Source organism: Physeter macrocephalus, chromosome 11 (assembly GCF_002837175.3).
Source record: "Physeter macrocephalus isolate SW-GA chromosome 11, ASM283717v5, whole genome shotgun sequence".
Classification (NCBI taxonomy): Eukaryota; Metazoa; Chordata; class Mammalia; order Artiodactyla; family Physeteridae; genus Physeter; species Physeter macrocephalus.
The window spans coordinates 93384814-93409249 of NC_041224.1; the positions used below are offsets into that span (position 1 = coordinate 93384814).

At 45.2% G+C, this 24436-nt stretch overlaps 1 protein-coding gene across 3 annotated transcripts in view; it reads right to left on the reverse strand.

The window, feature by feature from the left end:
* The window catches only part of SQOR (sulfide quinone oxidoreductase), a 59476-nt gene that overhangs the window by 25461 nt on the left and 9579 nt on the right, over positions 1-24436 (reverse strand). For 2 of the 3 annotated variants that reach the window (XM_024115684.3, XM_024115688.3), the window contains exons 2-3: positions 5671-5921; positions 2986-3156 (exon numbers count right to left, since the gene is read on the reverse strand). In XM_024115684.3, coding sequence (XP_023971452.1) covers positions 2986-3156; positions 5671-5904 — 405 coding nt within the window. In that variant the 5' untranslated portion in view covers positions 5905-5921. Of the gene's footprint in view, positions 1-2985; positions 3157-5670; positions 5922-23617; positions 23687-24436 lie in introns of those variants that run through there. The other variant, XM_028495358.2, reaches the window with a different exon arrangement.

Here is a 24436-nt window from a genome sequence, read left to right on the forward strand (position 1 = left end):
CCCCCAGCCCCGCCCCCCATTCCCTGCATCTGTGCAGCGCTGTCCCCGCCTGAGCATCCCTCCCTCCTCGGAGCCCCTCCCCCTCGGCATCCGGGTGCAGTGGGTGAACCTTCCCCGTGGCCCAGGGCTGCGCTCGTTCCTCGCCACCTGTCCTCTGCCTCCACTCCTGGGGTCCTTGAGGATGGAGATGACACCCCCACGGGAGCGGTTCTGAACTAATCACTTGAGTTCATCAGGATTGGCTGGGACAAGCACGCAGCTCTCTGCTCACCTCCACGCTTTATCCGTCTTGTTCCACATCTTCAACGCCTTCCCTCTCTCTCTGTTCTCTCCAGCTGCTCCAATACTAACCATCCGCTAAGAACAAGCTCAATTCCCACCTCCTCCGTAAAGCCCTCCAGGACTACCCTCTGTTGATTCTTTTCCCTCTGAGATCCTAGAGCACGCTATACCAACCAGTTTTCAGGGGGAAATTCTTTGCCTCTCCTCCTGTGTGTTCATCTTTTCTCTCCAACTCGACTATAGCGTTCTTGAACGGAAATCAGTATTACCGAGTGACTGAATATACTTTTCACGAGTAAGAAAATCAACTTAGGATTTTTTAACTTTACAGTAATGCGAAAGCAATACGCATTCAGTAGAAACTACTTCGACTTTTGAATTTTGAGCTTTCCTCGGGCCCACCGTATGGGGAAAGACACTTCCTCCTGATGCTGGGTGGCAAAGCCCCAGCTCCCCACCAGCCACGCGACCACACCAGGAGACAGCGGATAGATGCAACCACCACGGACCCAGACAAGCACTCTGCTTGTCAGTACAGTAGTCAATAAATTACACGAGATGGTCAGCACTTTATTAAAAAATAGTCCTTGCATTAGATGATTTTGCCCAACTATAGGCTAACCTAGGTGTTCTGAGTGCACTGAATGTAGGTGAAGCTAAGCAGTGATGTTTGACACGTCAGGTGTATTAAATGCATTTTCAATTTATGATATTTTCAACTTACCATGGGTTTACTGGGACGTAACCCCATGGTAAGTTGAGGAAGATCTGTACAACAGAAGCAGCAGCCAAGGAACCAGTAGGAGAAATAATGGTTTTTATTTAAAGACAGTCACGGCATGGAAGCAACCTAAGTGTCCATCAACAGATGAATGGATAAAGAAGATGTGGCACATATATACAATGGAATATTACTCAGCCATAAAAAGAAATGAAACTGAGTTATTTGTAATGAGGTGGATAGACCTGGAGTCTGTCATACAGAGTGAAGTAAGTCAGAAGGAGAAAAACAAATACCGTATGCTAACACATATATATGGAATGTAAGAAAAAAAAATGTCATGAAGAGATTAGTGGTAGGACAGGAATAAAACACAGACCTACTAGAGCATGGACTTGAGGACATGAGGAGGGGGAAGGGTAAGCTGTGACGAAGTGAGAGAGTGGCAGGGACATATATGCACTACCAAATGTAAATTAGATAGCTAGTGGGAAGCTGCCGCATAGCACAGGGAGATCACCTCTGTGCTTTGTGACCATGAGAGGGGTGGGATAGGGAGGGTGGGAGGGAGGGAGACGCAAGAGGGAAGAGATATGGGAACATATGTATATGTATAACTGATTCACTTTGTTGTAAAGGAGAAACTAACACACTATTGTAAAACAGTTATACTCCAATAAAGATGTTAAAAAAATATTCATCACCTTCTAACACATTATATAACTTATTATGTCTATTGTTTATTGTATGTCCTCCTCCACTAGAATATAAAATTCAGGATAATAAGGATTTTTGTCTATTTTCGTTCACTTGTATATCCCTAAAACTGTACCTAGGTTATAATAATGCTTAATAAATATTGAGGAAGGAAGGAAGGAAGGAAGGAAGGGAGGGAGGGAGAGAGGGAGGGGAGGGAGGGAGGAAGGAAGGGGGGAAGGAGGGTTGGTTCAGGGTTGATCAGGGTTCAGGGAAAGGCTGCAAACAATCTCTGAACTCCTTGAAATTAAATGCAAAATTAGGTACATATATGCATCTTCTAGACTGGGCTAATTAAGATCCACACTCAGAAAGATCCATGACCTAAGGAAAGGTTGAGAATGCCTGGAGCCAATGGTCCCTGCTTAGAGCAAGGGGTTGGATTTGAAAGATTGCCACCAACTCTCAGATTCCACAGTTCCGTGAAAATGCTGGAGTGCCCAGGCTGGAGGGAGCCGGGTCAGGATCTTAAGGCCAATAACACCCTGGGGGCCCAAGAACCATGGGAGCCTGGAACAGGCCTGTGCGGCACGATGGCTGTCCTGGGCTCAGCAGCAGACGAGGGGACACGATGCCCCGATGGCTCCTACGCCTGTCTTCTCACCATCCTGCCCTCATCCCCTCAGTCAGACACAGGGGCTGCAGTTGCTGAAAAGCTGTGATCCCTGTGTGGTGGGGGTGGGAGAAGACTTCTAAATGGTACCGAGCAACCATGAGCCTCAAGCTGCAGCAGCAGCAATTCTCAGCCCTGGCACCACCGCAGTCACACAGTTCCCTAACAGCTCTGGCAGAGCTCCCCCGAGTGTGACTGGCATGGATACTTCCCAACACCCCCTTCCTCTGCAGGACCACGGGGCAGATAGAGAGGCTGGCTGCTTCAAAGGAAAAAGGAGGGAGGTACCTGGTGTTTTCACACAGAGCAGTAGTATTTGTGCAATAAAAATTCAGGCATATGATACTGTACCAAGCAATAGGACAAACAATGGTGTTCAATAAATACTTGTCTTTGCTGTTTATTTATTAATTCAGCATCACTCAGTCCTTCCATCTAGCTCATCCTCCATTCCCCACACCCCCTCCCATCTCATGCCGTATTCAGCACACACACGCATGCACACACGCACATGTATACGGCCCTCTTACCATGAAGCTGTCCAGTTTGATAATGGCTGTGCGTTCAATACAAGCCCTCAGGTTAACAAAAGCCAAAGGACCCGGACGGTTACCTCCTTGTCGTTGTCTGTGTGGATGCAGTTCTTGTCTGGGTTCAGATCAACCACTCTAGCTTTGATCCACTCTACACCAGATGGAATCACACTCGCTGTGGGACGGCCAGATGAGGCTAATGGTTTGGCACCAGCTCCCACCAGGGTCCAGATTGGCTGGTAGAAATGTCTCTAAGAAACAAAGTATTTGGAGATTCATTTCAATGTGAGGCCGATCAAAAGGGTCATAGCTAAAAGTACATGAGCTAGACTCTCTCAATTCTTCCCTCCTGACCTTGGAGCATCACAGAGAAAAGTCTCCAGAAGCTTAGTCTCCCCCCCACTGACTCCACTGATGTCTCCTACTGTGTTAAGCTCTGAAGGGCAGTCACCTACGAAAGAATTCTGCCAAGATCAGCAAAAAAAACCATAAACTATCTTTAGTGAGCACTGTATTATTTATTGCTTAAAGTAGATTTGGTGTTTAACATGTACATGTTACATGTACATGCATATGAACACACACACATTATTAATCCATTTATGTGCACGGATATAAAGAAAAAGTAAGCCCAAAAACCTAAATATGGTTCCTCAGAAATTTGTGAGGTGAGTCTGAAAAGTTTACTGCCGCTTTGGGGACGCTCAAAACTTCATTAACGTCCCACTGTGTTTCCCAAGCCCATGGGGAGGACTACAGACATCCCCTATCAGCACTAGGATCCCTATTCTCCTTTCTCAGAGGCATCAGATCCTACCAAGATACCCAAACTTCCAGTATTTTCTGGAGTTCTTCTGCTTCAGATGGTCCACTCTTGATCTCAGTTAGTTGTGAAAGTTCTAGGCTTGGGGCCAAAGGGCATATTGGCTTAATGGTCTCTGAGAATTCCAATGCATCCATGGAGTAGACCGGGGGACCAAGAGATCTCAACATTGTCAGAATGCCTCATACTGGCCAGACAGAATTGCCAACACGCCCAGAGAGTGAAGAGGACACAAGGAACAGCTCTGCAATCTCCCTACAGCTATAATGCATGGGATCAAAGATAAGGGGGTTAGAGGTCTCCAGTTGTGAGAGCTCAACGATTTCAAGTCCATCCTGAACAGAAAAGGGAATGAAAATACAAACTCGGATTATTTTTTAGACTGCAAACAAGCACGAGCTCTAGCAATCGCTAAACCAGACACAGGAGGGAAAGTGCCAAAGGCCTGAGCCGCTGGCAGCTCCTGCAACAGCCCCTGTCATGCACTTCCTCACAGAGCAGGACAGACTCCATTCTGGCCTCCTGAATTGTGTCCAGTGCCTTGGAGGGGCCTGTCTCATCACAAAGAGTAGCCCCGCTGGGAGGCCTTCCGTGGGTTAGCTACAATCCACCACAGGCCAACTGATACAGCTCTCAGACCACTGTCATTTAAAATGTTGTCCCTGAATTAAAGTCACTTTGAAAAGGAAATAGATGGAGAGTGCCCTCCAGTCTCCCCACAAATCACAACCTACCAGTTGGAGATTGCAAAAAAGCCCTGGGCAGCCTCGTTTGGTACTGGGAAGACTTCCTGAAAAGGACTGTGCCTTTCTTGCCCTACCCTCTCCACCAAACCGGCACCAGATCCATTTTGCTTTTTCCTCCCAAAGATACAGCTTCCCACTGGTGCACACCCAGTTCCTCAGGAACCATTAAGCCAACCGCCAAAAATCTTGACTATTTTTTGAAGCTTTGGACAATCTTAAAATATTTTTCACGAAATAGTGCTTTACAAACACTTCCCAACTTCCCGCCCTGTGTCTGCTACCTTTTTCTGCTTTATAATCTGTTTATAATCTCTTACACGTAAGTTTCTCAAACGCACTGACACCTTTTCAGTGGGTTTTCACCTTTTACCCCCGCCCCTCAACTCATCACCCTTTCTCCAGCCTGGAACAGGGAAAGGAAAGTGCAACGGCCACTGATTTTCCTCTGAGACTGAAGGTGGAGGATGACACGAGTTGAATTGTTTCTCTCCAAAAAATATGCTGACGTCCTAACCCCAGGACCTGCGATCGTGACCTTATTTGGAAATAGGGTCTTTGCAGATGTAATCAAGTTAAGATGGGGTCACACTGGATTAGAATGTCCTTGACTCTCTAATGTCTATCCATCAGACTGTCTAACGTCTAATCCAATGATTGGTGTCCTTATAAGTAGGTCATGTGAAGACGCTAGAGCCACAGAGAGAGAAGGCCATGTGAAAACAGAGGCAGAGATTGGAGCGATCTACAACAAGCCAAGGAACACCAAGGACTGTCCACAACCACAGAAACTAGGAGAGAGGCATGAGACAGCTGCCCCTTCCCCCTCAGCCTTCAAGGGGAGCATGGCCTTGCTAACACCTTGGTTTTGGACTTCTAGCCTCCAGAACTGCAAAAGAATAAATTATCTGTTGTTTTAAGCCACCTCCTTTATGGTAATTTGTTATGGCAGCCCTAAGAAACTAACAGAGAGAAGAACATAAGCCAAGAGATCTGTCCTCGCTCTCTCCCTCCCCCCACCTTCTCCCCCTTCTTTTGGACGACCTGCTTTTTATGCCCATAAAGAGAAGCACTAACCTGGGAACATGGTGGCCTAGGCATGACAGTCATCACCAACGCAGCCCCTAACCTATGCATGCATGTGCACCACACACACACACACACGCACACACGCACGCACTCGAAAGGGGGAGACTTACCTCGCTGGGCTCAACGATGGCCACATTCTCTGCGCCCACTTTCCTCTTCATGCGGGCAGCCATGGTTATCCCACCACTGCCCCCACCCAGCACCAGCACCTCATAGTGGTTCTTGGCTGCGAGGCTGGCTCCTGTGTGAAGCTGAAGTGGTTTGGTCTGCTGACAGCCCAGCCTGAGGAAGCAGGCAAAGAGTCGGACACGGGGGCCAGACACCACAGCGGCCAGCGGGGTCATCTTCAGGCTGGATCAGGCTAGAAAGGAACAGATAAGGCTCTGTGTAAGGAAGGAGCCACTATGGGATCAAAGCATTTTCATTCAGGGAGGGACGGGAGGCTGGCATCTGGCCGGCTCTAGCTGGTTGCCGCCGTTTCAACACCACCTTCCCACCTGGCTGTGGTCAAGAGCTTCTTGGGAATGCTCCACAGATGGCTAACAATTGGCTAAGCTTTCCTTTTCTCCCTCTCCTCCTTCTTTCGGGACATCTCAGACTTTGAACCAAGTAAGTCTCATCTTTTAAGTTCTTCTCATAATGTGCCTGTACCTCTCCTTGTCCCTCCCTAAAGCTAGGGCATCATCTACGGTATCCCGCTGTCATCCTTCTCCTCTCAGGCACATTTCTCAATCTTTCTTTGGCTTTTCATTCCACCAAATATGTATGAGTCTACAGATAGACACCTGAACAATCCCTTGCCACAAAGGGCACCTGAGACCTTGCTGAAACAGAAATAGTCCAGCAAGAAACCCACCTTCTCTGTAGCTCAGAGTTCAGGCCAAGGTAATCAGAGCCTCAGCCCCACTAAGAAGTACCAGGATCTGCCTGCCCAGCGACACATGATTTAAATCACTGGCTACAGACGCATAAGCAAACGCCCTCCATATCTTTGGCAGTTTCAACCAGATGATGCAAAAGCCATAAAAGGAGCCCTGCCTGGTATCATAAAGTTATATTTTATGAAAAGAATCTGCATATGCTGCTGACCAGTCTTTTATTATATCCATCCAATTCAGTAAATAATCTCCCCTGAATAGTTTTTCCAAGAGACACACTTTACCTTTAGGAAAAGGTGTTTCTGCTCTGAGCAGCTGGTACTTTGGCAATGAGGAAATGAAGGCATCTCAGAAACTGGCCTTGGTGTCATCTCATCCATAGATCCGGCCTTACATCTTGGATACAATCTATTGTATAACTTGAGAGTTCCAGACCAAAATATCTCCCTCCCTGCATACTACAGCACCCCAAATTTCACCATCAAGCTCAGTCCTGTGGGTTCAACAATGCTCCAGGAACCCTTTATTAAAATGCAAGTACCCAGCTGGGGGATAACACTTCTAGCTGCTAAGTTCACTAACTTCTTAATGGGAACAACTTAATTATATGACTTCCCCCCCACCCCCAGTGGAGAAGAGGAAGGCTACATGAGGGAATTAGAGAAAGCAGGGAGGGAAAAGGAAAGGAAGAAAGAAGGGCCCTGGAGGAGTGAGAAGAAGGGGCTGGAGTGATGATTTTAATTAATATTAACACTACTCCAGTGTTTTGGAACCCCTGACAATTTCCTCAATATTTCAGATCTGAAAAGCAACCCAGAGCTGGGGGAAGGGATATGGGGGCTACAGAAAGTGGGGCAGGCTCATACACTGTTGCCACAAGTTTAAATCAGTATGACCCTTATAGAAAACATTTCTCATGCTTTGACCCTGCATTTCCATTTCTGGGACTCTGTTCTAAGGAAGTAACCTCTAATACTTAAGAAGACAAACTTTTACAAAGATATATCTCACATATTCATTCATAATACGTTCAACCCTGAGTTAACTGGTTTGTGGATTGGATCTCATTACGTCCTGGTTACAGAAAAAACAACTGCAGGCTCCACACTGGCCAGGGAAGACTCAGGCTCCAGACTATTCTAACCAAGGCTAATTTATGATTACTTCTCTTTTAAATATGGGGGGGGGGGTGCAGGGAGATGGGCAGGAATAGCCATCTGCATGTTAAAACTTTGGGGAAGGGTTAAGTAAAATATGGTTACACAAGATGACCTATGTAGTCTTTCCAAATTATGTTTATATAACTAGTCTTTTCCAGAATAATTACGTTACGATCAGGATATAAATTGGAATTACAATATGAGCTCAACTATGTAAGAGAAAGTGTATTTTAAAAAATAGCAAAATGTTGGGTTTCCCTGGCGGCGCAGTGGTTGAGAGTCCACCTGCCGATGCAGGGGACACGGGTTCGTGCCCCGGTCCGGGAAGATCCCACATGCCGCAGAGCAGCTGGGCCCGTGAGCCATGGCCGCTGAGCCTGCGCATCCGGAGCCTTGCTCTGCAATGGGAGAGGCCACAGCAGTGAGAGGCCCGCATACAGCAAAAAAAAAAAAAAAAAAAAAAAAAAAATAGCAAAATGTTAACACTGGGTAAGTGGCCTTTCTCTGGGTTTTAGAATAATGGGTGATTTTGATTTCTTCTGCTTTTCTACTGTACACATATATTAATGTTATAATAATGAAATCTATTTTGATGACAATAACAAACATGTACTAAGTCCTTTACATAAACATTTAACTTGTGAGATGGCTGTCATTATCATCCCCATTTTACAGATGATAAAACTGAGGCAGGGAGCTCACAAATGGTGGGCTGTGATTTGAACCTGGGCACTTCAGTGCCAGAGCCTCTGCTTTAAACCACTATATCTATTATCTCTATCAACAACAACAAAACAGTGCTTACATGATAATCTTAAATGAAAAAAATCCAGATATCTTTTCCACACTTCCCACAAAAGGGAAACCATTTTTTGCACGGTACTGACACCTAAATATTAGCAATGTTTTGATAACACTATAATTGATTTTTTTCCTCTTCTTTGCATGTGCTTTTCTCACCTTTTCTTTAATGAGCTTTAAATTCTAAAAATCACTCAATTTGGTTTTATTTGTTTGGTTGGGTTTTTTGTTTGTTCGTTCTTTGTTTCTTAATCATTGAGGAGTGGAGGAAATCACCAAGTAGGATATTGCTGTTTGCTAGGGAAGAAGATATTTTATGGTGAATAGACAGTCATCACATCCTGCCTTTCTATATGTCCACAGAACAATGGAATCACAGCAAAACTCCTCACTTGCCTTTTAGGGAAACCACTTTTTCATGGTCCTGAAACAACATCTTAACTCCATGGAAAGGGTTACAAAATAATGATCTAAAAGGAGGCCTGGGGGGTTTCCCTGGTGGCGCAGCGGTTGCGCGTCCGCCTGCCGATGCAGGGGAACCGGGTTCGCGCCCCGGTCTGGGAGGATCCCACATGCCGCGGAGCGGCTGGGCCCGTGAGCCATGGCTGCTGAGCCTGCGCGTCCGGAGCCTGTGCTCCGCAACGGGAGAGGCCACGGCAGAGGGAGGCCCGCATACCACAAAAAAAATAAATAAATAAATAAATAAAAAATAAAAATAAAAATAAAAATAAAAGGAGGCCTGGCTAAGTTTCTGCTTTCCAGCCATGCCATCTGAGGCTCTTCAACCTCCTAATTCCCTTCCCGCCTAATAGCCCATGGTTCTCCTCTTGAAAGAGGAAGAGTTTATGAAATATTTCCCTTATTCAGCCAAGAAGGCTAGTTCTGTTTTATTTCAGCAGTTACCCATAGCCTATTTCTGGATTCTGTGTAAATAAACACAAAGTCCTCTGAACCAGTTCTATCAACTTCATTAATAACAGTCATCAAGCAGAATATCCTGGCCTTTGCAGTCAAATTTCACTTGTGAACCATAAAGAAAAATTTCACCAACATAAAAGAACGTGTTAGAGGAAATGTTCCAAGGTTGAAAACACTTGAAAATCTCAGGAACACTCTCATTCTAACAATGTAATGTCATCCTCACTTTCGGATCAGAAAAACCAGAACCACAATCTAATGCTATTTGTGGAGAAGGTAGGGCATGATACAAAGTCAAAGACCAGAAAAAACCCAGGACAATAATGCATAATCATAATTTTTTAGTATCCCACTTTGGAACTGTGGTATAATAAAATATATATATTTGCACTTTATTCCCTGTTCATGGTACAAAGCTCCTATAACCCTTGGAATTTCCTGGGTGACAGGAGTTGTTATTCAATAGCAAATAATAATAAGGAGCCCCTTTCAACCATAACTGTTTATGTTAATGAAGCGACTCAGGATGGGACCCCTAGATAGCTTCACGATGGAGGCCGTTCACCAGAAAGACCAAACATGTCATTAGAGGGTTGGAATTTTCAGCCCCGCCCCCAGTCTCTGGGAGGAAATGGGGCTGGAGATTGAATTCTATAAAAAGTCTTGAACAGGGGCTTCTCCGGTGGCACAGTGGTTAAGAATCCTCCTGCCAGTGCAGGGGACACGGGTTCAAGCCCTGGTCCAGGAACATCCCACAGGCCGTGGAGCAACTAAGCCCGGGTGCCACAACTACTGAGCCTGAGCTCTAGAGCCCGTGAGCCACAACTACTGAGCCCGTGCGCCACAACTACTGAAGCCCACGCGCCTAGAGCCCATGGTCCACAACAAGAGAAGCCCCCGCAATGAGAAACCCGCACACCACAAGGAAGAGTAGCCCCCGCTCGCTGCAACTAGAGAAAGCCTGCGTGCAGCAACAAAGACCCAACGCAGCCAAAGATAAATAAATAAATAAATAAAATTAAAAACAAAAAAAAAACCTCTTGAACAGTGAGATTCTGAGAGCATCAGGGTTGGTGAACGTGCTGAAGTGCTGGGAGGGTGGTGACACACCCAGAGAGGTCATGGAAGCTCTGTGGCACCCCCCCACCTTCTCCCCCCACCCCAGCCCATACCTTGCCCTACACATCTCTTCCATTTGGCCATTCCTGAGTTGAAATAAGCTTTATAAGAAACTGGTAAGCGTAAGTGAAGTGTTTTCCTGAGTTGTGTGTGTCATTCTAGCAAATTATCAAACCTAAGAGGGCATCCTGGGAGCCCCAAAATTTGTAGTCAGGCAGGCAAAAGTGTGGGTCGCCTGGGATGCCATTTGCAGCTCTGGGAGCTAACATCAGAACTGAACTGTTGAACACCCAGTTGGTGTCAGAGAACTGGTTGGTGTTGGAAAAGACATACACCTGGTGTTAGAAGTAGTGTCAGAAAATATCGACAGGAACCAAGAGAAATTTCTGACATTGACCTAAACCAAGTCTGGCGCAACAATCAGAAAACCAGACAGTTGGGCTTCCCTGGTGGCGCAGTGGTTGAGAGTCCGCCTGCCGATGCAGGGGACACGGGTTTGTGCCCCGGTCCGGGAAGATCCCACATGCCACGGAGTGGCTAGGCCCGTGAGCCGTGGCCACTGAGCCTGCGCGTCCGGAGCCTGTGCTCTGCAACAGGAGAGGCCACAACAGAGGCCCACGTACCGCAAAAAAAAACAACCAGACAATTGAAGGAAGCAGGTCACACAATCTTAACCAGAATGAAAAAGAAAAAAAAAAAAAAAGGAAAGGCCAAACTTGACCCTGAAGTCAACAGAAAAGAAATAAAAAACCTCTGTCAACAAAATAACTAAGAATAAATCTAAGTCTCTGAGTCTCCCTGGAAGGTAGCCTGAAACACAGGCTGTTAGGTTAAGAAATAAGAATTACCCACTAACGATGCAGACGATGCAGAAGAATGCAGCTGCTTTCTCTCTACCCTCTTACAAGGTGAAACACACACTTTTTAAAAGAATCAATAAATAGGGCAAAGTTAACTTTCATTTAACAAGTGGCACATTTATTTAATTGAAATAAATGTATTTCATATAACAAATACATGTCCTAGTTAAATAACGTCATGCTTTTAAGTTAGATAAAAATTCAATTAATGCTAAATCAATTGAGTGCTTCCTTCAAAGAATCAAAATAAATGCTTTGTTATAGCTCTAATCTGACTGAAGTAAAATCCCTGCTGATTGAAAAATAATACAGCCTGCTAGGCATCTCCTACTTACATCGCTGGCTGCTGACTCCAGACCCCCTGGTCTAGACAAGTCTTTGGGACTCCCCACCTCTCATAGCCAGCCTTTCTGGGACAAGCCACAGACTGCCAGTGTCGAGAGCTCCCTAATCCTATGCCACGTGCATGCCACTCACTGGGTGTCAGCTAGGACACTTGGCTCCGTTCAAACAGAGCTGGCCTCTAAACACGGATTATTCAGAGCATCTTAATGAAAGACCCATCAGGCCAGCAAGACTTAGTCAATCTTTCAGCTATTTTTGCTCTAGAGGAAACAGGGGGTCTTTTTATGGGTCACAACTGTCTTATCTCAAGCCCACACCAGGCTGGGCCCTCATTGCTTTCGGTTTCAATAACTACAAGGCCAACCTTTATTATATCGTCTTTGTAGAAAACTTCAAAAATCAAAGAGAAAAACAGACAATGAACAGCCTCCACCTCTCACCACCCACCCCGTCCCTCCTACCTGACCTCTGGGCCTCCAGCTTCCCAGCCAAGCTTATGCTGAGCTGTGATGTTCTGAGGGTCTGGATCCCTGTGGGCCCCAGTCTCTGAGACACAAGTGAACCTTGTCTACACAGCATGGGTTGGGCTTACACCTAGTGCCCACGTGGTAAGACTCCTGGAAGGCTCTTCCTCCTCCATTAGCTCCTCCCCCTTGGGCTTGCTGGGCCTTTTAACTTCAATCAGCCAAGGCTATCATCAGTTATTTACATCTCTCAACAAAATTACTTCCAGAAGACAGGGTTCGATAAGAAAAAGTAGGGAGAAACTATCATAATAATAATAGCTAACATTTACTGAGTGTTTACTAGTTGTACTTATGCTGTCTCAGAGACAATAACTTTGTAAAGAGGGTGTTAGTATCCCCATTTTACAGACGAGAAAATTGAGGTTTAGTGTAAAGTTAGAGCACCTGCCTAAGGTCACCTCACTGATTGAAGAGCAGAGTTTAATTCAAACTTACTCCTCAATTGAGTTCTCACAGTGTTAGACCTAAGAGATAATCCAGGGAAAGTGCCTACCAGCTGAATTTTATTTAATTCAAATGTAAAGTAGCTTATGCCCCAGAGAGTGAGTTGGGAGGGAATATATGATATTAAATTTTAGCTTACTAAACAAATTGTTAGAAAAAATTTAAGTTTTTTGGGGGATGAGTGAGGTAGAATAATAGTATTGATGTAAGTTTTTATGGGCCCTTAAATTTTTAAAATACTGGGATTCTTGCAGTTTAAATGATTTGGAATTTGCTCAAAAATATTACAGGAGGTGAGTAGGTATGAGTGTAGATGACATCAGATCGGCCATGAGTTGATAATAATTTTTTTTAAATTGAAGTATAGTTGATTTACAATGTTTCAAGTGTACATCAAAGTGATTCCATTATATATATACATTCTTTTTCAGATTCTTTTCCATTATAGGTTATTACAAGATATTGAATATAGTTCCCTGTGCTATACAGTAGGTCCTGGTTGTTTATCTATTTTATATATAGTAGTCTATATCTGTTAATCCCAAATTCCAAATTTATCCCTGCCCCACCTTTCCCCTTTGGTAACCAGAAGTTTGTTTTCTGTGAGTCTACTTCTGTTTTGTAATTGTAAATAAGTTCATTTGTATCATTTTTTTCGATTCCACATATAAGTGATACCATATGTTATTTGTCTTTCTCTGTCTGACTTACTTCACTTAGTATGATAATCTCTAGGTCCATCCACATTGCTGCAAATGGCATTATTTCAGAGTTGATAATAATCTGAAGCCAATTTATGGATATAGATATGGGCATTCCTTGTGGTAATCTGTGAATTTTTGTATATGCTGGAAAGTTTCCTCAATAAAAAATTAAAATGAATGAATGAATGAAACAGCAAAAAACAGAAATCAAAAAACAGTGTGTCAGGGTGGACATTACCTTTGCTCTTTAGTCACTGAAATGTTAAGGTCTAAGCATATTTCAAGTAATAGCAAGATAACAGAAATACAAGTAGTAGCAACACAATTATAATACTTCCCTCCCATGTGCCTAGAGCTTTACAATTCACAGGACCCATACCTGAGTCTACACTGGAGGTACTGATACCACTTCACAAATGGGGAAACTAAGGCTCAGAGGGCCGAGGTGATCTTCCAAAGGTCACTGGAATCTGCAGCAGGGTCAGAGCTACAGTGAGTCCTTTCCGTGAACAGCAACTTTTTCTGAATGCCCTTTGGAGCAGCAATGCAGGCATTAGCGGGAGCCTGCAATTCAGAGGTGGAGAGCTCCCAGTCTGGACCTTCTCCCAGCTCCGGATCTCAGGATGACCTCTTTGCTGGGGCCCCACATGCCACCCCCCAGAAGGGCAGCCCTCCAGGCAGGGGCAGATCCAGGTTTTATGGGCAGTGAAGCCTATACAAGTTGGAGACCCAAAATTACAAATACAAAATTAGATAGTTAATATTAATTTTGAATGAGAAAACAAGTCCAAATAAATGTCTGGATCCTTGGTGAGTCAAGACTCTTCTGAGATCTCTTTTAGGCGGTTTATCAGAAACATAAGCATAATGCTTTCTGGTTATAACCTGGCTACCCCTCCGCTCCGGGAACTCCCAGCACCCACAGAGACCTGTGCAAGAGCGAGGCCCAGAAGCTTAAACTTCATTTGCTTCTGGGTAAATCCACCTCTAGTGCCTACTGCACTCCTCTAGGGCACTCTGCCCGCCCACTCCTCTGGAACTCACTGAACTGGCCTGGTCCCTCCCTCTACCAGTTCTGAGCTCTGCCAAAGCCCCTCCCACCCCTTGCCAGCATACCATGGCTACTTTGGACAATCTGAAGCTAGATCCTGACCCCTATTGTAAAACTGGCTCATCGGGCTTCCCTGGTGGCGCAGTGGTTGAGAGTCCGCCTGCCGATGCAGGGGACACGGGTTCGTGCCCCGGTCCGGGAAGATCCCACATGCCACGGAGCGCCTAGGCCCATGAGCCATGGCCGCTGAGCCTGCATGTCCGGAGCCTGTGCTCCGCAACGGGAGAGGCCACAACAGTGAGAGGCCCACGTACCGCAAAACAAAACAAAACAAACAAACAAAAAAACTGGCTCATCACTGTACCATCTCAGACTCCTATGTGCCAGGCACTGTGCTAGGCACTAGAGGTAGACATATCATCCCCATTTTACCAGTTAAAAAAAGTGAGGCTCCAGGAGACTGGTTACATCAAGGCCACACAGCCAAAAAAGGACAAAACCAGGATTAAACTGGAGGGGATGGAAAGGAGAGAGGGAGAGAACCAAAGCAAACATCACCACTTTCCCTATTATACAAAGGGCACTCCTGGAAATTGGCTCACACGATTATGGAGGCTAAGTCCCAAGATCTGCAGTCAGCAAGCTGGAGATCCAGGAGAGCCAATGGTGTAGTTTCAGTCCAAAGGAACAGCAGGCTCAACAAGACACAGGAAAAGCTGATGTTTCTGTTCAAGTACCAAGGCAGGAGGAAACCAATGTCCCAGGTCAAGGCAGGCGGACAGGAAGGGTTCTGTCTTCTTCGTGGGAGGGTCAGCCTTCTTGTTCTATTCAGACCTTCAACTGATTGGATGACACTACCCACACTGAGGAGGACAATCTTCTTTACCCAGCCTACTGATTCCTCCAGAAACACCCTTATAGACACACCCAGAATAATGTTTAACCAAATATCTGGGCACCCTGTGGCCCAGTCTAGTTGACACATGATATTAGCCATCACACCCTCTGACTTAAACTATAAAAGGGCAGGTCCAAATAAGGAAAAATCTCAGGAAGGAAACTGTCACTGTGACTGGATTGCCAGGAAAATACCAAACACTGCCCCCCAAATGCTATGGTTCCTTAATGTGATCTCATCGCAATCTGAAGTACATGCAAGTATGTAGGCATATTTGTGGCACTTACCAATGGCACTGAATAAGACACTTCATGAAAGCTTCCTGGAGATATTTTGAATCCTACTGTGTTAATCATGTTTTTAATTTCTGTATTTTATGATTGTTTGACATTTGGGGGCTTTGTTAATCCTAAAGAGACCGCCCCTCTCAGGGCTAACCAACTCCTAAAGACAGTAAACAACTCAGTCTAGGAGCACAACTTTGATAAGTAAGCCAACAAACCCAGAGTCCATACCTGAACCACTTGCTCTGTCTGGCTTTTACATTCCAGAAGGCAGCCTTCTTCTGCCCTAATCATCCCAGGACCAGACATCAGACAACTAGGGCAGTCCCTGTAAGCCAGAGCCCACTAAAATTATTCAAATTAGCCAATCCCAAACTTGGTCCGTCTGTTCCCCCTGCCTCATGAAAACCACATTACAGGTTTTCCTTAATTTTTCTTCCTCCTGACCAACCTGCATGCTTCCCCATGTGGCCCTGGTACACGGTGTACCAGGCCTCCCATGCCTACGGAACTCGGAGTCAAAACTTTGTCCTTCATGGCACTCATCTCCTGATGTGCTGGTTTCACCATGCCTGATTGAAAACAAATCCCAGGTACAGTTTAATACACTACATTAAAGTGCATTCACTACTGGCCAGTCAGATGGAAGATTTTACATGTTTAACAAATTTTGCTCTACTCCTTCTCCTTACAAACTCGCTGAACTGTCAGGTGGCATTTAAAAAGCAATTTAATTACATATTACTGTCGAATGCTATAATTATTTGAGTGAGTGAGCCAAATTTTGCAACTAAATAACATAGCTACGGTATGATTTTTTAATGCAATAATTACTCCTGAAGAATACAGCACTGGGCCGTCCTCTCTTTTGTCCCACTCTATCAGTGTACTGAAACGAGATATCTTCTCCAACAAGGAAAGTTTTCACACATATTTTAGCCATTTAACCTTGATAAAAGAGAGGTGTCATCAGCCAGAAGTGCTCAAAAAACATCACCTAAGCTATATTTTTATTTACAGATTTATTTCCTACACAAAAGGTATGCAGATTAAATTACATTTAGCTATGCTAAATGTGCAATCATATCTTTATGGAAAGAAAGAGTTACATGAAATCTGCATGGCCACAATTCTGCTGTATCTAAGAATGTTTCTACAAGTATTCGTTGAGTACCTACTACAATACAAGGACCTGTGCAGATGGACAGAAATTTCCCCACCCAGTCCTGGTCCCATTCCCAGTCTATTAGCTTTAGATGCTAATGGAAGAACAGCAGAGCTTGCCAGTTACTGATAAGGTAGGCCAATAATAAGGTGAGCCAAATTTCAGGGGAAGGGTGTTTGTTTGTTTGGTTTTGGCCGCACTGTGTGGCCTGCAAGATCTTAGTTCCCCAACCAGGGATCAAACCCAGGCCCCCTGTAGTGGAAGCGTGGAGTCCTAACCATTGGACCACCACGGGATTCCCCAGGGGAAAGTTTTTTTTAACGTTAGAAGGTCTAATTTAAATATTGGAAGGTTAAAGGTAATGAGATGTGTGTACATCTTTCCCCTTCTAGCTTGAGTAGGGATGTGTCCTAGTGCTTTGTGTTTTCCTCTACACTCAGTAGAGTGTTTCTGAATGAATTAAGTTCTACCTTCATTCACTGTGTACACACCTGACATATAAAGGTACTGAATAAATCCATCCATCTGCTAATTCATTCTATGCTCTAAATGTTTGTGCCCTCCCAAAATTCATACGTCAAAATCCTAACTCCCAAAGGTTATGGTATTAGTAGGTAGGGCCTTTGGGGGTGATGAGGTTATGAGGGTGGAACCCTCATGAATGGCATTAGTGCCTAATAAAAGAAGATCCAGGGAGATCCCTCACCCCTTCTACTATGTGAGGACACAGGGAAAAGACACTGGCCCTGATTCAACTATGCTGGCACCTTGATCTTGGACTTTCCAGACTCTAGAACTGTAAGAAATAAATTTCTGTTGTTTACAAGCCACCCAGTCTGTGGTACAGTAGTCCCTCCTTACTCACAGTTTTGCTTTCTGTGGTTTCAATTATCCACAGTGAACTGCAGTCCCAAAATATTAAATGAAATTAAATTTTTAATTTCAGAAATAAAAAATTCTTAAGTTCTAAACTGCATGCCATTCTGAGTGGTGTGATGAAATCTCACGCCATCCCACTCCGTCCCACCTGGGACATCAATCATCACTTTGTCCAGCGTATGCTGCCCCTTAGTCACTTAGTGGCCACCTCGGTTATCAGATCAACTGTATTTCAGTGCTGTGTTCAAGTCACCCTTGTTTCACTTAATGAAGGCCCCAAAGCACAAGAGTAGCGATGCTGGCAATTTGGATTTGCCAAAGAGAAGATGTAAAATGCTCCCTTTAATTGAAAAGGTGAAAGTTCTTGACTTAAGAAAATAAAAGAAATCATATACTGAGTTTGCTAAGATCTACAGTAGGAATGAATCTTCTACCCATGAAATTATGAAGAAGGAAAAAGAAATTCGTGTTAGTATTGATGTTGCACCTCATACTGCCAAAGTTACAGCCCCGGTGTGATAAGTGCTTAGTTAGGATGGAAAAGGTATTAAATTCATACAGGAAGATATTTTGAAGACCACATTCACATAACTGTCATTACAGTACATTGTTATAATTGTCCTATTTTATTATTGTTGCTGTTAGCCTCTTACTGTACCTAATTTATAAATTTAACATTATCACAGGTATGCACATAGAGGAAAAAACATAGTATATACAGGATTCGGTACTCTGCATGGTTTCAGGCATCCACTGGGGTGGGGGGAGGGGGTGGGTCTTGGGACGTATTCCCCCACCGATAACAGGGGGCTACTGTATTTGTTATAGCGGCCCAAACAGACTAAGACAATTACTGAGATCCTATCCTTCATTACGCCAGGAGCTGTGCTGGGTGCTGGGAAAAAAACCAGTGAACGTGTCACATCAGGTCCTTGTGCTGACGGAACTTACATTCTAGTGGAATGGAGTACACGTTAGCCCCTCACCCCCAACTATTATTCCCTTCTGAAATGCCCCTTCCTGTCTCCTCATCTTAGCCGTGGCCCAAAGTGCAGTCCAAGTCCCAGCTTCTCTAGTCCCTCCAGCCCAGGTTGGCTCTACAAGTCATGGTAACCTGTCTTGCCCTTCTTGGAACTTTCTTGTGGTCACTGCTATTTGTTGGCATTTTGATGCATCTGTTTTCTCAGAGAGATTGAAACCTCTTGATGGTTGGAGACTCTGGTTCTAACTCTGGTCCCATCTATCCCCACAACACTTATCGAGTATCTGGGCCCTTCTTGTCAACACTGGGGTCCAAACAGTTGGTGGCAACAGGCAGAAAATCTCTGCAGCCTACCAGGAATGCAGCACTCTCTAGCCACCTCCTCAGGGACAGTTGCCAAAAAATGAGGCACCTGTATTTTCCACCACTGACATCATCTCTGGATTAGGGGAAGGAAAGTTGGCGTTGGCTTCCAAAAATCTGGGTTTATATCCCATATCTTAGATTTAACTAGCAGAAGCAAAGTACAATGTAATCAGTAGGAGCTAAACACCTTAGGTGTTTTGAGGAGAGAAGAAATAATCAATGAAAACTTGGTAAACCAGAATCTGAGCAGCAGGTAAAAAACTGGCAGCATTTGGACAAGTGGAGATGCTATGGGAGGGAACAGCATAGGTAAATGAATCAAAGAGTAGGCTACTGCCCTCCAGACCTCTCTCCAGCCTTCTTTGCCCTCTCCAAACCCTGGGAGCTGACCTGAGAGGTACGCATCAGCTGGCCTCTCTGGTCCTCTGGCTTCCAGTTGGATTCAGCCAGTGGGAGGCAACAGGAGATCAGAGTATGGGAAAAGAATGAAATTAGGATATTTATTCCCCAGACCCCTCCCAGCCAAGCCTCAGCTGAGCAATGCTGGATTCCTCCAGCTGATGGCCTTGGCTTCTGTGGGGTGGCCTTCCCCTCAGCTACTGCCCTGACTCAGGGTTCTAGTAATCACTCCCTCTACTTGCTTCTTCAGGCCCCAAATCAATACCATTGCTTCACCGCTCTTGTTGGTTCCCTTTAACCCTGCCCACATCTTTGTAAATAGTTGTTTCATTAAACCCTTCTTAACAGCACTGTTTGAGTGTGCCAAGTGTTTCACAAGACCCTGATAATAAGCTGGGAAGGCCAACCAGATATGACTGATATTGAGAGGAGGAGATAATAAAGAAACATCATAGCCCGATTATAAAGGGCCATGCTAGGGAACTGAGGCTTTATATCAAACTTTTCAGAACAGAGGGGGAAGCTTTGAGAAAATCAATCTAGTGTTCGGGAGAAAATTAAATCAAAAGAGAGACAAAACCAGTTCTGGACATCAGTTAGGAGACTAGTACAGAGGTCCAGGTATAATAATAAGGGCCTGATTCAGTGCTAGCATACAAATAAAGATTCAGATAAGACACAGGTAAGGGAAAGAGAGTGACTGGATGAGAGGTAAGAAGGGCCGCTGTGGGGACGGAGCCAAAGTTGAATCTAGGCAACTGAAGAGAGAGGAATTGTGAGGGCAGAAACAGGGAAGTCTAGGCAAGGGCCGGTCTGGGCTAGTTTGGGACAAGTTAGGGATTTGGGAGATAGAATCCCAAATGCTAGAATGAGCATGGCATAACTGCAGACAAGGAGAAGAGAGCCTAAGCTGGTGCCAACTGGGAAGACAGAGAAATAAGACTGTAGAGGCATATTAAGTAAAATTTGGGGTTGGAAGCTTAATCCTAGACAATCGTAATCTCATCTAGGGGTCACAAAGTAGCAACCTGCAGGCCCAATGCAGACCAGAGCTGTGTTTTCTTTGACTCACAAATTCTGCTTAAATTTTGAATTAGTGCCAACGTTAAAAATTTTGGATATCTTACCCTTGAGATTCCAGATTATTGGCCTCTCTGACAACACTGAACCCACATTCTCACATGTCAACTCTCGGCTGGAGCTGAGCCGTCACTGCCCATCTAGACCCTGCACGAGGTTCCAGCTCTCACCCAGCCCCACGTGGCCTACGATACTCCTTTGTTACTGCTCCGCCCTAGCTGCACATGAGCTGTGCTCCCTACTAAAGGAAGTGAGAGCCCTTGGGAGTTCTTAAGGAAACTGAAGAAGACCCCTTGGGGGGGAGTCAAGAGGATGGCTTAGAGCAATTCAGTTGAGTTCAGCATTTTTGAGTGTTTACTATGTCCCAGGCACTGTGCTAAGCACTGCGGAACCTGGGATGAATAAGAAGAGTCTATTGTCACAGGGAAGACCAGGAATATGAAGGTCCATTAAATGGCTGATTCAGAAATTCAGGCATCAGCAAGGGCTTAGAATAGACATGAGAACAGAGATGAAGGTGTGAATGCAAAACAGATGTTGAAGGAATTTTTGTGACAAATTAGCCATAGGGGATAAAGAAGGAAAGATGTGAACTGGGACCTTGTTCGGGTGGCTATACCGAAAAGACGGTGTAAGTAACAGTATTGGACTACTCAGAGTGCAGTGAAGATCCAAAGCAGGGTGAGAGAGAAGGAAACCACGCCCCTTGAGGACCCTGAGAACGAAGGAGCCGAAGGAGCTGAGCCCGAGAAGGGATTAGGCAGGTGGCACCCTTCCTCTCAGCTCACCTCCCCTTGAATTCAGGAAATGGATTACTATTTTGTTAACAAATAAAGAAAATGGAGCAATCTTCATTTAGGCCTGCAGGGCCATGTTGGAACTCTACCTCTAGAGCTGTTACAATGCCAAATATTTGTTTAAACATGAAGCTGTGAAGGTAGTGCTCTAGTAGTGGACCAAGAGCAAATCGTCCAGGCAACAGAAACAATCCCGTACAGCTCCCTGATGATTCAGAGTTTAGAGTCACATTGGGTTTTTTAGTTCCCTAACTCTTTAGGGGGAAACTGTAGGAATTTTCTTTAAAGAATTACTGATTAAGAGTTACTAATGAGGACGTGGCAATGAAACAGTGGCTCCCTTTGCTACTGAGAAATTTCCTACAAGTTTCCCTATAGCCTATATTCATTTTACAATCAGAGAGCTTTGCAATGGGGGGGGGGGGGAATGACAATTTCACCAAACCATACATTTGCTAAGCAGAAAATAAAAATCCTATTTACAGAAAGAGAATTCTCTCACATTATGGCTCCAGAAAAAGAAAAAATAAGACAGTCAATTGGATTATTTCAACTGAAAGTTAAAGGTTTTGTCTGAATTATATGGGGGGAAGTGCCTTGTTTCTCTGCTTGTTTTAGCCAGTGGGAGCTTGACCACTCATGTTCCAGTGTATAAATCATCACAATTTAGCTCCCCTTCAACCCCACCATTCACAGTTGGCCTCTAGTCAAGTATACTGAAGGTTTCAATGTTTGCATATGCCTGTGTGTGTCCATCCCGAGACTGTACAACAAGACACACAGGAGAGGGAGGCCTAATGTGGAATTAATTTGCTTCCAGTCACACAGCAGGGATCCAGCTTTGCCTTGATCTCCTGAACCCATTCAACGATCACAATAAAATTACTCATCAGCCTCTGGAGTGCTGGAATTCCCACTCAAGAGTTTCACATACAAGAAGACTGAGGAGTGGAGTTTCATTATAAACAGGGACTGGCCAATTTGTCAGGCATATTGTTCCATGGAATCCAGCGTGTGAGGTCTTAACACAATGAGAAGAGACTCTTTAATTACACATTACACATGTGTTGTTTGAATGTGATTGAAGAGATGCCAAGTTCAGTACTTTAATGGTTAGGATAGAATGAGGGGGTAGACACAGTAACAGGTGTGCCAGGTTCCTTAAGCTAGTGTCTTTCCTATGTCTAAATAAATGACACAGTTCCCCATTCCTGCAAAAGCCTTGTCTGAGGACATGTCAGGAGTTAGGAGACCCAAGTCCACATTCCAGGTAGTGCCAGGTAGGGCTTGTCCTTAACTATTCTGGGTCATGTTTTCTTCATCAGTGGAATAAAGGATTGGACTGGGTAGGTTCAAAGGTCCCTTCCTTTTCTAAACTCTGTGGTCCTCTAAACGAGGGGAAAAGGGAAACAGAGGTTCACAAGCAGATACTCAAACGGGAATACTTGTCCTACTAACTCCATAAATTGACTGGAGCTCTGAACTACTGCAGCAAAGAATGACAATGGTTTGTAACCAAGCCTTGAACATAATCAGAATGGAAACCATATCTCCCTTTCTCTTCCCCCAAGTCTGACACCAGCACCATTACTGACCATGATTCACTGGGCAGTTGCTGTGCACTATCCCAGACACAACAAAAACATCAGAAAAAATTATTGAAGGTTTTCTATGTGACAGCCATTACACTGTGAACTTCACATAATTTCTCACAACAACCCGAGAGGTTGGTATTATTATCCCTGTTTATAAGTGAGGAAATAGACATTGTGGAGCCATGGGCAAGTCGCAACCGCTTTGAGTCCTCTTCCACGAGCGTAAAATAAGTGGATGTGTCCAGTAGACTTTAAAGGTCCCTCCTACTCTATGACTCAAAACAAGCTTGGATTTGATTACCTAGACCTTGAAAGGCTCATGATTATCGTGCAAACCCAGTTGGCCAGAAAATAGGATGGCCCGTCACCTACTTAAAGCACCATGCACATGCTCACAGAAACACAAAACCACATTTACTAAACGCAGCACCTCCTTGGGATGTTCTCACAATCTATACTGTAAACAAGGTGATTGTTAAAACACATCATTTTCCTATGAAGACACCATGGGCTGCCTTACAGCAAACTGTCAAGGGAAAAAGAAAGTATCATAGATTGAAATTACCATAGGCCCCAATATTGAGGTCTCCCCCTTCCAGAAGTCAGGGATTGGTCCCAGGATAAAGACACAGATACTTCCTCTCCATTACTGTAGATTGGGCTAGAGCTGCTGGTTCCCAGCTACACAGAATGAAAGCTCCCTGAGGGTTGGGCTAGGGTCAAATTTGTAAACTCATTATGACTGGAAAGGAATTACCCCATGGTACTTAAGGATGATCACCAACACCATCACCCCATCACTCACCATGCATTTATAAAAGCATCTGCTCTGTACATGGCTCAGCAGCTAGGCTGGTCATTTGCTTAAGACTGTTTTTCCTAACAGTCAGGACCATGAAGGTGAAGAAGGCCTTAACGACCTCAGACAGGATCCAAGGGACAATACAGAGTGTCTGTAGAAAGAGAGCATAAGATATTCTTGGGTAGGTAAAGGAGAGGGGTTCTAAAAGAAAGACCTGCTGGGATCACGACTTAGAATAGAGTGCCACTCACCAGCCCGAGAGGCTTGTCTGCTCACCCGCCGGGGCGGGCGGGGGCTGGGAGCTGAGCCTCGGGCTTCAGTTGGATCCCAGGGAAAGGTCTGGAGTTGGCAGAGTGAAAACAGCCTGAAGGGGCTAGTGCGCCACGGCTAGCCGGGAGGGAGTCCAGGAGAAGTCTGGAGCTGCCGAAGAGGCAAGAGACCTTTTCTTCCCTCTTTGCTTCCTAGTGCGCTAGGAAGGGGTTTAAGCGCGCCGCTTAAAGGAGCTCCAGAAACGGGCGCGAGCCGCGGCTGTCGGCGCGGACAGCAGAGACGGGCGTGGGACACTAGGGTTGCTGCTGCCGCCACCAAGAGACCTGTGTGCGAGCACAGGTCACTCTCCACACCGCCCCTCCCGGGAGCTCCTGCAGCCCGCCACTGCCGGGGCCCCGGGATCCAGGGACAGCTCCCCCGGGAGAACGCGTGGCGCGCCTCGGGCCGGTGCAGCGTCACGCCGGCCCCTGCCGCCGCAGGCTCGCCCCGCATCCGTGCCCGAGCCCCCGAATCAGCTGCTCCTTTAACCCCGTCCTGTCTGAGCGAAGGGCA